Below are 17,077 nucleotides of genomic sequence, written 5' to 3'. Positions count from 1 at the left end.
TTTTCCCCATACCCCTGCCCTCCCTTCACCCCCTCCACCCTCCCCTATTTACAAAGACTTTGTTTCCGTTTCTTTCCTTTTCACATACTTTTTCTTGTCCCTTATTTCCTTTCCCCTACTCTTCCCAGTATTTATTTTATAAACTGAGGTTTTTTAATAATATAGCCCCTTTACTACTTTGTCTTTTTATACTGAACTAGAGGTGGAGAGGATGGAATTGGGGCCCTGGCTCCAAAGCAAGCCAGGCTGTTTATCAGTTCTCCCTGCTTAATTGCTCTTAGTGGAGGTTTAACTCTTTCCAGTCAAGATTTGCCGGAAACCTCACTAAGGCCCTTAGCTTTCCCTGCCTGTCTCCCAACTTTCCCTACACTGACCACAAAATCTACAAGATGTCAGAGCAGGAATATTTGTATATCTGCCCACACTGACCTCCTTCTGCCACCCACTATTTATTAGGCCTCTCTATTTTTTAGTCTTCTCCTTCTTTACATATTATTCTATTTCTTAAACATAATAAGCCATTTCCCCCTTGCTATTCAAATGTTTCATGAAGAAAAAAATTAAGTGTCAAAAATATTTTAAAGAAATAATTTTTGAGCTAGGAATAAAACTCAGTAGCAGAACATTTACCTAACAGCCACAAGTCCCTCGGTTGGACATGAGAGAAAGATAGAGACAGACACAAATACAATTTCTCAGTAAGCTTTGCAGCATACTAATGTATTAGAAGGTCAGAAGTCAGTGATGCATTTTCTTTCTGTATTTTCTTTCCTTTCCTTTCTTTTCTTTCTCTCCCCCCCCTTATCTTTCCTTCTCTCTCTTTCTCCCTCTCTCTCTGTCTCCCTCTCTCTCTTTTTTTCTTTCTTTCTTGCATTCAGGTTTACATTTTCATAAGACTTGGTTATTCTCCCTGGGTTGGCAGCAAATTGCCTCCTGCCAGTTGCAGGAAGGGGAGGGCCCTTTGATAGTGATAAGTAGAAAAATTGCTGATAGGGTTTTCAGCAGGAAAAACCTATCTTTAAGCTTCTGTCTCGTCTGTATTATAAGGCTCGTGTTCAGTTTTACTTTAGTGTCTTCAAAACAACGGCTGCTTTTATTTTTGGTTTTAACACTTTACTTTTGATTTAATAGTGGTATACAAACCAAGATTTTCTCTGTGCTTTCCCATTTTTTTTTTAAGTCATGATGAAATGAATGAGTATTTGTCATTTAAATCTTCCTTCTCACCAGGCATGGTGGCACACGCCTGTAATCCCAGCACTCGGGAGGCTGAGGCAGGAGGATCGCTGTGAGTTCGAGACCAACCTGGGCTACACAATGAGTTCCAGAGCAGTCTGAACTACATAGTGAAACCCTGTCTCAAAAAACCAAAAAGATATGCCGGGGATTTAGCTCAGCTGTTCGGTGGCCTGCCTTGCAAGCACAAGGACCCGAGTTCAATCCCCGGTACCAATAAATCCATCAATCAATAAATCTGTCTTGCCTTCTCAAAATTATTTAAAAGAGATTGAAGGAAAAAGAATAAAATCTACTGAGTGCCTGCCTATGCCAGGCTCTATGCTGAGGGCTTTGTGTCTATAATTCTTAATATCTATTTAATACAGCAGTGTTAGCCATGTTTCAAGGATAGTGTCCCATGGCTAATAAGCAGGTGTAGGGATTCAAAGCCAGTGGTCCAAAGCCCTTGCCCATTACATGGAAGCATGGATGAACATCTATACATAAGACAGTTAAGAATGAAAGAGAACATGTAGAAGGACCACATTGTTACATTCTTATAACAATATTATAGGTCAACAGTATTGGAAAAGAGCATTTAACAGTTTGTTGTTGTTGTTGTTGTTGATTTTGTTGTTGTTTTCATTCATTTCTATTCCAGAACAGTGAGAGGAACTGTTGAAAAATCCTAGTTGGCCCCAGCAAGCAGCACATTCTACATTATGGGCCTATAGCAAAGATATCAATATCTTGTAGAAGAAATAATTTGAATCTAATCACTATTCTAAGAAAACCTTGTCATTAGTGTCTAGAAAGACTTCCCCAACAAGTAGCATTTAACAGTAGAAAACTGGATACTGTATTTTTCCTTTGCCTTGCGATGCTCTATTCTTGTCAGGGACATGTGACACATTCAGATAAGGGACAGAGACAGCTGAGGTGAAGGTACTGGTGCATTCTGGCCTTCTCCATGTCTCCTCCCCAGTCGTGCCCAGGCATTTTAAAACACACTCAAGATTCCCGTCACATGGATACTCAGGCTTGTGAAGCGTTTCTGCAGGCATTGTTCTGGAACTAAGCCTTACTTTTCCTGTCCTGATTTTCCATTCTCTGGAGTATTCTGTTGTCCAGTTTTTGTCGCTCTTTGGATCCCCTCTAAAGACATACACAGAAGAAAGGTGTTAAAATAGGAAGGGCAACAAACTTCAAGGTAGACTTGTAGTATAACACATCCCATGAATTGGAGAATAAAAATATACCTTCCATGTCTTATTACTATTAATATTTGACATTTGTATAGCACAGTATATACATCTTTCATGGATCTCAGATAATCCATTGTGATAGGAGAATAGTTATGTACAGAAAGCTTTACCTACTGTAGGGGTGTTGTGTGTGTTATCTCATGAAATACTTAGAGTAGCTCCAGTGACTTGAGGGGTCTGCGGTCTTTGGCTTCCTAATCTGGTGGTCTGCATAACATTGCCATACCTCCTATTTCTTCCATTTTTTACCCTACCCGGGACTCCTCTATTCCTACTTTTGCTGATGTGTTTTTCTTACTATTGTAGGCTGTCAAAGTGAATGCTGAACAAGCTACAGAAATCTCAAATTTGTGATTTCTCTTGGGCATTTAAAACCCTCCAGCAGGTTCTACCCAACACTGGTGTCCTCTTTACTTTGGCGATCAAAGCCATCTGACAGTAGCAAAGCCTTCTGTTAATATATATGTATTGTAGGATCCATAGTATGGAATCTCCTCAACTTGGTGCTCCATGAAAACAGTGAGGGTTTCTAGACTAGTTCATGGGGCATTGGTTCTTGGACTTTTAAGATAAATAGATGTTCTTTTTTTAAGGAAGAAGACCCTATATATTAATTCAGTTATTTCCGCCTCCTTTTCAGGGGTAGAAGATGGGTGGAAAGGGGAGGTGTTGGGAAGCTTTGTGTGAATAAATAATCAGTACTGTAGTTGCATTATATTATTTAATGTCTGCTTTTGTGCTTATTAAAGTTGATTCAGTGCTCAGAGGAAAATGGTTTCTTTTTCAAATGCCCTATTTTGTATGACTTATAGTTGGATTATCTACAGGGCAACCCGAAAATGCATTGTGATCCCATTACTTTTGGAACCACTAAGAGTATTCTGTTGTACTCAAGATGTAAACAATACATTTTTGCTTATTTATTCATCTAGCGCACTGTTTGCTGGCCAAATGAATAAATAAGGATTAATACAACGTGGTATCTGTCCTTCCAAAGACAGGCTTTTAAAAAACTCAGTATGTTCTCTGCCTCATTAGCTATCAATTGAATACCTGTTCTGTGCCAGGTTTGAGGTGGGGCACAGCATGTCCCAGCTCTTGGAGCTTTCTAGTCCATTAGATCCTATAGCCAGAGAAGCAGTTTTTGCTGTGATAAGAAGAGGCGCAGTTCCTTTGGCAGTATAGTCCAGAGTTTTGGAGAAGGTATCTGGAAGAGTGAGGGCTGAAGAATCAGTAGAGATTAAAAACCTGAAGGACATAGAAATGGTTAATTGTTACCCAAAGGATAATGCAAAGCTGTTGTCAGGTTTTATATGTGAGACTGTTGACTGCTGAGTTTAAATATCACATTGTTTCTCGTGCTAGAGAAACCCAAAAGATAAATGAAGAGCATAATGGATGTTAGACATTGGAGAGTAGGAAGAACATGTTCAAATGGGAGAGATAACAAGAAAGGGTGAGTGAGGAGGAAAAGAAAAGAAGAAATGGAAACAAAGCTTGTGTAAATGAGAGGAAGAAGAGTTAAAGAGAGGAGAGAGGAATGGGAGTAAAATAATTGAGATACGTTATACAGATACAAATCCCTATGATGAATGTGTGACAAATATATACTAATAAAAAGAATGAAGTTTTAAAAAATTAAAATGAAGGTCAATGTGAAAAAAGAGTCTGGGACATTTGTACTATGTTTGCAAACTCATTGTGCTCGTGTCTGTCTTCCTGTCTGTCCACCTCTGTCTTTCTGAAAGATTAGAGAGGAGAGCAAAGGGAACAAGGTAAAGGTCACCTAATAGATTACACGTAAAGTTTGTTCACCTCTCAGGAGATTTGATTGAAGAGTCTTAAATCAAGAGACTTGACTCTGGTGATGCTGTGGCTGGTAACCCACAAGTAACAATTCTGGAGTCAGAATAGGCAACTCCTATTTGAAAGCAGTTGTAGTAGTTCAGATGAGAATTGATAAGAACCTTAAAAATAGAAAAGAAGAACCTGTTAAGAAATACCATCACCCTGTGAAACCTTTGAAGAGGGGAAGAACAGACTTTACAAGGCACACTGTCACAGGAGGTCAGCAAGGCATTCATTACAGTGTATGTAGGCAGTAAAGAGAAAAGGGTAAGGTAGGAGGCTTGAAAAATAGGTTAAGGTTGAATGTGAAGCAACTCATGTTCCATGGCTCGGATTTGGGATTAATCTTACTAGCGAGTTAATTGTTTTTAACTATTGCATGAGTATTTGGAACTGTATCCTAGAGAGTAGCTAACGCTGGAGTGCCATCACTTTTCTAAGCACTTCAAACAATAATGCACTTAATCTTCATTGTAACCCTCCTGGATGAATGTCATTATTATCTCCATTCTTTTAATAGGGATAGGCAGTATAAACAAGAGAAAAACTTCCTTGTGGTCCTATACTAGTAAACCATGGAGCCCAGATTTAAACCCAAGTAATATGACTCAGGACTAGCACCCTTAACTCCTTACTCAGTTGTTCTCAACTAGGGATCACAGTATAGCAGGTAGCATTTCTAAAGATCCAGTTGTCTAGACTGAGTACATCAGAATGTCCTTGAATAATGCATGACAAAAGCTCCACTGGTAGTTGTCTTATACTTGCTCACACTTGAATACTTCAGGGAGTCCACTTAGGAAGTTCTACCAGTGTCCAGGCAAGAGATGATGAATGCTGAAACTAGATTCAGCCAGTAGGTAGTGGAGGAAACAGTTTTAAGAATTAAGGGGTAGAATTGATTTAATGAGCTATAAGCAGTGGGGAAGAATCAAAACTGAATCCAAAGACTACACAGTTGAGTGTTTATGTAAGCTCAGCCAAGGCAAGAAGGGAGGGTGGGGAGGAAGAATAATGAGTATAGTTTTGAACATTTGAATTTTAGGGTCTGTAGGTCATCCAGTTGACAGCGCCTTAACAAGGTTTATCTTTTGGGGTGCTTGTGTACTAACTCTTAATGCTTTAGTGCTGAAACTAAAGCAGATGGCATGAAGGAAGTAAACAACCCAGTTAGAGATGAGAAGGTGGAACTGGTAGTATTCATAACAGGAATTTGGTGGTTTTGTATAGGGTGTGAATCTTGTCTAGGAAAGTGGGTATAGGACCATACCTTAAGTCGTGGATTAGCCTAATCCCAGTGATGTTTCGTTGCAACATAAGGTTATAGAGATTGGAGAAATGGAGGTCCACTCATTAGAAGTATATAGAGGATTTTGATTAAAGTCAGAATTAATGATCCCTGAGCATAATTTGAGGCTCATGCTTTTATTTTACTTCTCTACTTTAGGTCCCATGGGTGAAACTCCTTAAGGCGTCCAGGTTGAGTCAGAGTGATGCCAGTGTGAGACCTAGGTGGTGTGAAAACACCCCAGAACCAGGAAATGGCTACAGCCTTGGAAGCAGAGGACCAGGATCTTTGGGAAGAAGAGGGAATTCTGATGGTGAAACTGGAAGATGATTTCCCCTGCAGACCAGAGTCTGTCTTACAGAGGGATGACTCTGTGCTGGAGACTTCTCACCAGAACTTTCGACATTTTCGCTACCAAGAAGCAGCAAGCCCTCGAGAAGCTCTTATCAGACTCCGAGAACTTTGTCATCAGTGGCTGAGGCCAGAGAGGAGGACAAAGGAGCAGATCCTAGAGCTGCTTGTCCTAGAGCAGTTCCTCACTGTCCTACCTGGAGAACTGCAGAGCTGGGTGCGGGGCCAGCGGCCAGAGAGTGGCGAGGAGGCCGTGACACTGGTGGAGGGTTTGCAGAAACAGCCCAGGAGACCAAGGCGGTGGGTGAGGAGGGGGAGTCCTGATCTGTGTGACGTGGAGGGGGACTGACACTGAAAAGCTGGATCAGTGGAGAAGACAGAGGACTCCCATAAATTATCCACTAATCAGCCCTGCCCTTAGGTTGCTCCTAGGTCCATAAACCCCACAGGGCAGGAGTATGTGTGAATGTGTGACGTTCTGGGTTGTGGCTTTGGTTTTCTTTCTTTGGATGTTGAACCTTAGGTTCCTGGGGAAGAAAATTTTATGACTTCCTCTAAAGTCTAGACCCTCAGTCTTAGATACCCCTACCAGAATGGTAAACTGGGGAAGCAGATAGCACGAGAACTTCAGGCAGAGTGGGTGGAGGTGGGAAGGATGAGGACCTCCGAACTCTTGGGTAATAGGAGCAAGGGTCAAGGCAAGTGAGAAAGCAGTATAGTGTTTGAGTGCCCCACTTCCTTGTCCTGGTGAGCGTCATTTTCAGCTTTGTGCATGTCCTGGTGGAACTGAACCTTCCCTTCATCTGGGTCCATCTGGGAGTTTTTCATAGGTGCTTTCTAAAGCAAGCATTGATAATGACCAGGAATTTCTTCCTGACTCCATGGTGACTGGAAGTTGGAATTCTTCCCAGGTGACCGTCCATGTTCATGGCCAGGAAGTCTTGTCAGAGGAGACAGTGCATCTAGGGGCAGAGCCTGAGTCACCCAGTGAGCTACAGGATCCAGCACAGACCTCGAGCCCTGAGCAGTCACATGAGGAAGCCAACCAGAGCCCAGATCAGGGGACCCCAGGACGGCAGAGCCTTCACTGTGAAGAGGAGTTCCAGCCCATGCAGGAGAACGGTGGGAAACCTGAGCAGGAAGAGGGGATTGTGGCAGAGTACAGGGAGAGGGGAATCTGTGCAGACTGTAATGGAGAGAAATCACAGAATTCCAGATGTTGAGAAGGCACAATACCAGCTGGAACCTCGCCTAAATGGGGCCAAGCTTAAATAGCACTGTTCTGGCTTGCTCTTTTGTCCCTCTGATCAAAAGAACACCAAAAGGTGGCATTGTGATGGCTTCATCACCTGAGGCCAGTTTTCTAACTCCCGTAACGGGATTTAGGACCACCTTCCAACCAAAGATGATGGGCAGTGCTCAGGTATTTGCCATTTATTAGGGTGCATTGTATGTTGCTGATTTCTTGCCTTCTTTTCTTAGAGGTTCCAGTGCTTCGGGACCCAGACCTTTCTGCAGAGAGGAGCTCCAGAGACCCAGACATGGTTGCCCTTCTAACTGCTCTGTCACAGGTATGCCCCTGTTCCCTCTGTACAAGTTTGTTGGGAGGACTGTTGGGTATTAGCCACATGCTAAACAGATCAGGTGGAATGCAAAGTTAGCACTCTTCAGCAATTTAAGTTCTCAGTTCTGCAAGTACATGGAAGGGTAAAAGAAATGATAGATTATGATGGTTTCTATTGGATCTGCAGACTCCATAGCCTCTTTATCTGCTACTGACCAGAGGAGCTAACAAGTGGGATTATTTTATACCTTTCCAGGACAGCTTTGAAGTTGTTAAGTGAAGGGGTTTTGCTTTTAGGAATAAATTTGCTAGTCATTTGTAAAAATGGCTGATTTCACTGCCATTACATTTATAAGGCATTCACCATGTTCAGAACCCTGAAACTAAACTGTGTGGCTGGAGGAGAGGAGAGAGAATTCATCCATGATTTTGCACTGTAGTCTAGCTAAGGAAAAAGTCTTATGCTGTAGAATGTGTGAAAGGATGATTAGATAGGGTTAATTAGGGATAGCTTTTAGGAAAAGGTGAATTTTTACAGAGATGAATATAGCATTAAAACATCAGATAGTGTAAAATGATGCACTTTCTTCAGTTTTAAATAATACTCTAACAAAGAAGAAAAATATGGGCTAGTCCACAGGGAGCTGCAGGAGCAGGTGTAACGGCAGGGCTTTCCCAGAAGTAGAAAGTCAAGAAGTGAGACAAACTGGGGCAGAGCTTCCTGAGAGGAAACCTCATGGCCTATTAGAGTCCTTTTGTCTTCTGGATAAATTCTGCTTATACGTATGACTTCATCCCAGAACAAACTTGAGTCTACCAAATTCTGATTTGATCCTTGTGTTGATTCAGGGACTGGTAACCTTCAAGGATGTGGCTGTATGCTTCTCCCAGGACCAGTGGAGTGATCTGGATTCAACACAAAAAGAATTCTATGGAGAATATGTCTTGGAAGAAGACTGTGGAATTGTAGTCTCTCTGTGTAAGGAATTTCATGTGTTTCTAGAGCATTTTAAGTACAGAGATCTTTTCCTCTTAGAAATTGGGGGGAATCTTAGATCTTAGATTATATGCACTTGAACGTCTTTTATGCTTACCCCACCAATGAACCACTTAAAGGCTAATTAGCTGAAGCAGATGGTATCCTTCCAGGTTAGAAGGAAAAGAATAAATGCTTGGAAACGTGATTGGAATCTTCTAATTTAAAAAAAAAAAAAAAAAAGCTATACTAATAGCCTTAGTACAGAAATATTTGAGGTAAGCATATAAGTTTTCAAACAAGCAGAACAGTGGGAGATAATCTGCTTTCCTAAATATGAGGAAAGGGGCTAAGATTTACCCTCTTATTATTGAAGTAATTATTGAATTGCAGGTGAAAGGCCCAAGAAAGACAGTATTTTGTTAGAAGAAACCAGTTGACCAGCTGTGTTTGGTCTTTAACCTGCCATCCAGAAAAGATAATGTTCTTAACTCAGGGAAGTGTTGAACTAGTGGTGATGTCCTGTTCTCCCTTTCTTGAGCAGCATTTCCAATCCCCAGACTAGATGATATCTCCCAGGTTAGAGAAGAAGAGCCTCAGGTCCCAGATATCCATGAGCCTCAAGAGCCTGAAGAGCCAGAAATCCTGAGTTTTACCTACACAGGTGAGGAATGACAGAAAGGGTCTTACCACTCTGAGTGGGTAGTTCCTCGAGTCAGTGCTTCTCTTTCCTCCTAGGGCCCCTCATTGGTTCTTCCAGCATGTTAGCCATTGCTGTCATCTCCCTCTGAAAGCCAGACTCTTCTGTCATTTTCCTCTTCACCCTTCTCAACATTTGTTTGAGGGTTAGGCAGTGCAAAGAAATGTGAAACAACTGAACTTCTGAATCACTGCTATACCATTTCCTACCCAGTTCTTAAACCCTTGATCTTCAGTCTCTGCATCTGTAAATTGAGGGTGATGATATCGTCCATGCCAAGTTTTGTTGATGTCATAACATATGAGAACATGGGCCATGCTGGGCATTCAATTAATTATTTCCTTCTTTCCCCGCTTTACATTTAGGAAGTATATGCTTTTTCAATATGGCCTTACCCTCAAAACCCTTTTTAAAATCCCCTCATTGTGCAGAAAGCATTGTTGCCACATAATTCTCCTTTTCTCCTCTCACCCCTTCTACAGGAGAGAGGAGCGAAGATGAGAAGGAATATGTTGAGCAAGATCTCAGCTTGGAGGATGTGCACAGGTCTGTTTTGGGAGATCCAGAAATTCACCGGACTCCAGATTGGGAAATCATCTTTGAGGATAACCCAGATAGAACTAATGAAAGAAGATTTGATACAAACGTTTCTCAAGTTAATAGTTTCTTGAATCTTCGGGAAACCATACCTGTCCACCCCCTGCTAGGGAGGCAGCATGACTGTCCTGTGTGTGGGAAAAACTTCACGTGTAACTCTCACCTTATTAGACACCTGAGAACTCACACAGGAGAGAAGCCTTATAAATGTATGGAGTGTGGGAAAAGTTACACACGGAGCTCACATCTTGCCAGGCACCAGAAGGTTCACAAGATAAACACTTATAAATATCCTCTAAATCGGAAGAATGTGGACAAGACCTCTCCACTGATTCAAGGTGAGAGAACAGCATCTGTGGAGAAACCCTACAGATGTGATGATTGTGGAAAACATTTCCGCTGGACTTCAGACCTTGTTAGACATCAAAGGACACATACAGGGGAAAAACCTTTCTTCTGTACTATTTGTGGCAAAAGCTTCAGCCAGAAATCTGTGTTAACCACACACCAAAGAATCCACCTTGGAGGTAAATCCTACTTGTGTGGAGAGTGTGGAGAGGACTTCAGTGACCACAAGCAGTATCTGGCACACCGGAAGACGCATGCAGCTGAGGAGCTCTATCTCTGCAGCAAATGTGGACACTGCTTCAACGACAGCACAGCATTTGCCAAGCACTTAAAAGGACATACCTCAGTGAGGCAGTGCCGGTGCAATGAATGTGGAAAAAGCTTCAATCGGAGGGACCACCTGGTCAGGCATCAGCGCACACACACCGGAGAGAAACCGTTCACCTGCCCTACCTGTGGGAAAAGCTTCAGCAGAGGATATCACTTAATCAGGCATCAGAGGACCCACTCAGCAAAGACCTCCTAGTGAGGTACCCACGTGAGAAGATCTTCATTCAGCCATCACCCAGGATGGGACGAGAGAACCTCTCAGGCAGCCTGGGAACACCTTTTCTAAGGTGTCTCCAGACTGCCATACCTCTTCCCACCACCAAATAAAAGCTTCAAGCAGAACCTCTAATCTTGTTATGCACCATGAACTGATGTTTTATCCAAGGTACAACCTAAATTGAGGCTTCTCCTTCACTGAAGTGCTCCTGCCTCTACCTCATGGGAATTAAAATAGGAAAATTAGAAGACTGAAGAGGTTGTGGTCACTCTATTTTCTAAATAAATAGACTGTTAAATATCCTCAAAACTACTTATCAGCCTCACTTTTAAAGTGGCCAAGGACAGTCCCTTAGGTCTGGTAAGGGACCAGCTTGAAGGGTTCTGTCCTTCCTGGGCTCAAATCTTAAAGCACACAGCCACTAAATTGAGACAGGAGATTTGCTTCCTGATGACTTTGCCATACACAGGATAGCATATAAATCCTTTACTGTCTAACCCACTTCTTTACCATGCACTTTCCTTTGATGCTAGGGAGAAATGGGAGGAAATTCAAGAGCAAACCCCTCAAGGCTGCTTTATGTGCACCTTGGCAAGGTGCTCCCTTCTCTACTGTCAAAATGATATCAGATGCCAGTCACTGCCAGAATGGAAGGCCTGGTCAGAAGCCTGTTTGCTTGGGCATTTTTTTGTTTGTGTGTTTCTTTTCCTGCCTTTAGACTTCTTACTGTTTAACATTCTTTGTCCCTAGCACTTCTACTATAAATGAGATATAGAATTTGAGGGATTCCATAAAGCATAACTAAATCATGATGAAATCATTTACATTCCCACATGTGTACAAACCCACCCCCACACACACACACAGACCTTCACAATGCGTATGTGAAGGGATTTGGAACAGTGTCACCATATACAGGTTCTGTAACATAGAATTGTGATTGTTTGCTTCATTTACACGAAGAAAAGTGGAGATCTAAGATTACACTCTAGAAAAATAAGGAAAAGCTGTTGCTGCTGGCCAGACCATCAAGACTATTCTGATACTCTCCATCATCCCTGCTTCATTTCCTTGATGTCAGGAAATTATGAACCCATCACCTGGGGCACTGTGGAGTCACAGGAGTAAATGGCTCTCATGTATCTGTATTGTTTGCTTTTTCTTACATGATTTCATTAGTGTGTAAAGAAGAACTAAATATCTCATGGCCCAAAGGTCTCTTTTGCCTGTTCAGGGTTCCATGGTGAGGAGGCTGAATATGAACCTCACCTGCTTTGGTTGTGGGAGTGGCAAGGACTGGAGCACAGGGTATGGGAATAAAGCATGAGAAGGGAAACAGTCTTCTGTGCCTGATTGCTTCTGCTTGTTTCACAATCTGTTGTGTGCTGTTGTACATCAGAGGAATGCAGTGGGTTAACAAGACCCCAGCCCAAATAGTCTAACAAGGAAGTTCCTATTTTGGCCAGTAATGACATTGTGATAGACTGGTTTAGTTTTAATACCAGCCATCATCCTTCTGAAGTAATACAAGCAGGCAAGTTCCTTGCTTTTCTAGCACCTTCCATTTTATCTGTTCACTTTCCAAGACATGAGGATTCTAATGATTCTGAAGATTCATCTTATAAATAGGTATAGGAGTACAGAGTAGTTTTCCATGAGGCTTATGAAGGCTTGGAATGGTTAATATAGTCGCAGGTGGAACATACATGGGACAGTAAGCTAAGACCAGATCCTGGAGTTTGCAGAAGAGGCTAGCAGGCATTTCACAGTTGGTGGTGGGAGAAATGTAGCATCAAAAGATAATTTCTCTTAACCTCATACTAACCATTTAGTAAGCTGATGGAATGCCGAAGGTGACAGAATGAATAAACTTTTGTTAAACTGCAGGATTGCAATAAAATCTTAAAGAGAATTCTACATAAGAGAGTTTGAGAGACTGGTCAAATTTTTGGAACATTAAGTAGTACTATAATACTATTGATGATCCCCTGCAAAATTTTATATGCTGACACTAAAGCTCTGATCCCTTTTGTAAATCACTATTTTCGGAGGTTCCTGGAAAGATGTACTGTCTCCCAAATCTAAAAACAAAAACAATGGGCTGATTATTGACTTAAAATGTTAATGAAAAATGAAAAGATAACTGAAGAAATTAATAGCAAAAATTACAGTATGTTAAAAGTTGCTTCTTTCAAAACACTTAAGCCTTTATCAGTATTGATTATGAGATGGAATTATAGAAACAATGACAAGCTATAAAGTGAATAATCAATATTGTATGATGCAAAAATAGTATGAAAATACATGGCAGCAATAACAATACAGAGAGGTGGAGTTAAAATGTTCCACAGTTAAGACGAAAAGAATGGTTAAGTCCTCTTTTTGACAAGAGCAATCAAGGATGGATATGTGTGTGTATGTGGTAAATATATATATACTTACATATATATTTATCTCTGGTAACCATTAAAAGAATACTGTAAAAAAGTATAATTGATGGGTTAATGAAAAATGTAGTAGAAAAAACAGTGCAACTGAAGGCAAGAAATGAGAGAATAGGGAATATAAAATAAGTATGCCAAGTAGATACATGGGTGGTAGCAAAGGGCCCAAATATATAAGTAAGTACATTAAATGTAAGTGGGTTAAATACTTTTATTTCAGACCAAGTTATTTCTCAGGTAAGAAACAGGGAAATACATAAGAAGATACTTAGCACAGTCTGAGTCACACTGCATGTGAGGCAATGCTGTGACCCCCCTAAGTAGAAGTAATCGTGGTGCAGGAAGAGGCCCCGCGAGGAGATACACATTTGAAAGCACATAGTACAGAGGTAAATTCAGGACATGGGTATGGATGAGAACTTCTCAGACAAAACATAGGTTTAAAAGAAAAATGCAGCAACATTTAAGGAGTAATTGCTGGAGTAAGTGAAGTATGCAACAAAACAGGAACAACAGAATAATTAGAAAACTTGAAAAACTCCAAGAGAAGAAAAATTTAAAGGAGGATGTAGTCAATTTGTCAAATGCCATAGATACATCGACTTGGATGAGGACTAAAAGCATTTGCTTTAATAATTAGATCAGTTATGAAATTTGTAAGGGACATTAGGTGAGCTATTAGCCATGGGAAAAGAGGCTAGGAGTGCAGAGCACTTCTTCAAGAAACTCGGGAAGACAAAAAATATATGGCAGTTGGGGTAGATGCAGTGTCACGCTAAGGTGTGGGCTCTTTTGGTCTAAAGGATGCTTAATGCATGGAGGAGTCAAGCTGCCTTTATTGAGCACCTGATACGACTATTCTTACTAAGGAGAAAGCCATTACTTGAACAGGGAAAGTAATTGTACATAACGGCTAATGTAGAAAATTGGGTTCCTAAACTAAGCAACAAATGTGATTCTGTATAAATAACTCTTGGTCTTCAATGAGAAAAACTATTGGTCTGTAAACAATATAAAGACAGCAGTAATTGTATCATATGATAACAACTGCATTTGTATATAACCAAGTTGCCTATGTTATAATAGGGAGCATATCAGTTAGAGGGCCAGCCAGCCATGGCATCGTGGGCTATTGGAGAAGGGAAAACGGATACAGCACCCATAATCCAGTAGTTCAGAATACCTGAACTAAATGACAAGCTTCCTTTTCCTGTGTCCCGAGTCTTTAATAAATAACCACTATGGGACAGGTGCTGTGTGAGATGTTGTGAAGATGCCCTGAACGGAAGAGACAGTGACCCCAACCCTCATGGGGCATGCAGAACAGTGAGAAAAGCAAATGGCCAACAAAATAAACACTCGCTTGCATTATGTAGCATATTAAAAGGAGATATATGTCTAGAAGCAGAATTAAATGAGGAAAGGGGAGAGGGAGTGGAAGGGATGGGGGAGGGTCTCCTCAGAGAAGGCTCTCCTGAGACAGTGACATTGGAAGAGATGGAAAAGCCTTGGTGGGGCAAGTCACACAGATATGCAGGGAAGAATATTCTGGAGAGTAAGGATCAAGTGTGAAGTCCCCATGGGAAAGCAGTAGGAAACTGGATCAGTTTGGAAACTGGATAAAGAAGATGTGGTTTTCCTATAAAATGGAATACTACTCAGCCATAAAGAATAAGAACTTAGATTCAGTCATGGGAAAATGGATACATATTGAGGATATACTCCTAAGTGAAATAAATAAGTCACACATGTGTAAATACTGAATAGTTTCTCTGGTGTGAAAAACTATAATAGTACATAAGATCCTAATGAGATAATTGACCATGTGAAATAGGAAGAAAAGGGCTAAAGGTGTAGGAGAAGTGGGAAGGGTAGGGGAAAGGTAATAAGGGAAAAGAAAAAAAATATGAGAAAAAGGAAAGCGGTAGGAGATGCAGCATGGGAGTCAGTGAGCAGCCAAACCATAGCCCCTTAGAAGCCGTTGGCACGGCCCTTTATCCAGCTTCTATTCACCAGAAGGCAGGGGACTTTCAGAGAACTGATACGTGATCTCGCAATAATTATAGACAGGCAGACTCGAGGGACAGAGATGGAAGAAGAGAGGCCACCGTCAGGCTAATGGTCTGCAGATGGGGCAGTGGAAGTGAGCGGATGTGGCACAGCTCAAACTGTAAACTGCTGGTAGAATTAACACAGTTTGCCAGTAGGCGTGAAATTTCAAAAAAGATGAGATCAAGATAACTCTAAGATTTTGGCCTGAGTAAATGGGAGAAGGTAAATGCCAGTGATGAAGACGGGAAAATTCTCACCTGTAGCAACAGGAGTGTAGTTTGAACGTGGCGGTGTTGGAGATGTCTGTGAAGCATTCTAGTGGAAACTCTGTAGGTAGCTAAACATGAGCATTGAAAGGTAGGATTTTAATATCTATTCAGCACTAACTGTTACCTCCTCGATGTCAAGCACTGTGGTAACTAGGATGATTACTAAGAGGTATGCTTCCAAGGAACCCATAAACTACAGGAAAGACTGGTCTCTGGTATAACATATGTGATGTGCCCCAGTAGGTAAGTTAGAAGGAATAGAAAAGCTTTGCTGAGAGATGAGTACAGAGGCAGAACAGGTGAATAGTTAAGAGCACAGTCACTGGACAAATAAACCTATGGCCTAGATTTGAATCCTACCTTCATTTACTTGCTGTGTGACCTAGGGCATGTGAATTGTCTTACATCTCTAAGGCTTCCAGTAATTAAAGTTGGGAGTATCAGTAGATCACTGAGAAACCAGTGTTATTTACTAGATATGATAAAAGCCTTCACTCTGAGCTGCCCTGATTCTAGAAAATGAAGCCAAACCTCCCACCTCAAGATTCAACTCACAGCAGACCTGCAGTTGCACTTGCAATATAAGGAATTACCACTAGGTGGCGCTCCCCAACGCTGTAGGCTCATTTCACGACACAGGGCACAGCAGGTTGCAAAACCAGGTAGGACTAGGTAGCAATAGGGAAGGGTCTGGGATCCCAAATTTTTTAAAACATTCCACTGCTGCCTCGAATTTTCTTGAAATATGTGTAAAAGCAAAATGCTTAAAAGCAGCTAGATATCTGGACTCAAACCTTTCAGAGGCAGCTAAACTGGGTGGCAAAACACCGTCTGGCACTGGGACCTGAACAGGTAAGTGAAACTTACTGGAATGCCTGAGGAACTCAGCACAAATACAGCACACCATGCCCAACGCTGGATCTCTTTCCCGACTACACCAAAACCCCTTAGCCCTCCCCCAAAGTAAAAAGAAATCAGGGTAGGAGCTGGGAGAGAACTGCCCCCAAATCTATGCTTGAGAAGGCTTGACCACCATCTGCTTAGGTCAGGAGCCTGTGATTTGTGTGGCTCTCTCCTTTGTCTTCCTCCAGATATCTATCAGAGGAACCAACCCTAAATTACCCTAATGACTCCCCTTGCAGTGGTTCAGGCCAACATGTAAATTGTTGCAACAACACAGGGCTGAGTACATCCACATCATAAGGCATCCTTTATATAATTGCCAATGAAATATTAAATTATTAAACTGTGTCCTGTGCTTTCGTGTGTGAAAACTGCTCAGTAGCTCAGGCTGATTAGAATGCAATACAAAGTCTTCAGCTCTGCGTGCAGGCTCTTGACTTCCGTACCTTATTCTGTCCATTCCCTGCCCTCACCCACTCTTGCCTGCCAATTCCTCTCTATTCTTGAAACTCAGCTCATGCTTTCCTTTACTCAAGAAGCATGTGTTTGTATTCCTTTGTGTACCATCATAATCCTTTGCATATTGTAATCATCTATTGCTTTTTCTTTTGTAGAGCAAGCCCTTTTGTTTTTGTTTGCTAACATCTAGCAAAAATTTTGATACATATTAAGAAAGCGCATTTAATACCTGAAAAAAGTCTAGGAGA

At 41.5% G+C, this 17,077-nt stretch overlaps 1 protein-coding gene across 2 annotated transcripts in view; it reads left to right on the top strand.

The window, feature by feature from the left end:
• Znf202 (zinc finger protein 202) overlaps positions 1 to 12,181 on the top strand; it is a 14,513-nt gene extending 2,332 nt beyond the window's left edge. The window contains exons 2-7 of one of the 2 annotated variants that reach the window (XM_010618067.3): positions 5,779 to 6,274; positions 6,882 to 7,092; positions 7,453 to 7,541; positions 8,384 to 8,513; positions 9,055 to 9,174; positions 9,693 to 12,181. In XM_010618067.3, coding sequence (XP_010616369.1) covers positions 5,873 to 6,274; positions 6,882 to 7,092; positions 7,453 to 7,541; positions 8,384 to 8,513; positions 9,055 to 9,174; positions 9,693 to 10,681 — 1,941 coding nt within the window. In that variant the 5' untranslated portion in view covers positions 5,779 to 5,872 and the 3' untranslated portion in view covers positions 10,682 to 12,181. The remainder of the gene's footprint in view (positions 1 to 5,778; positions 6,275 to 6,881; positions 7,093 to 7,452; positions 7,542 to 8,383; positions 8,514 to 9,054; positions 9,175 to 9,692) is intronic. The other variant, XM_033764408.1, reaches the window with a different exon arrangement.
• Positions 12,182 to 17,077: the final 4,896 nt, after the last annotated feature.

The sequence above is a fragment of the Fukomys damarensis genome, unplaced genomic scaffold, assembly GCF_012274545.1.
Source record: "Fukomys damarensis isolate Sample0158 unplaced genomic scaffold, DMR_v1.0_HiC HiC_scaffold_16, whole genome shotgun sequence".
In the NCBI taxonomy this organism is placed as follows: domain Eukaryota; kingdom Metazoa; phylum Chordata; class Mammalia; order Rodentia; family Bathyergidae; genus Fukomys; species Fukomys damarensis.
This window is presented reverse-complemented; position numbering and strand designations above follow the sequence as displayed.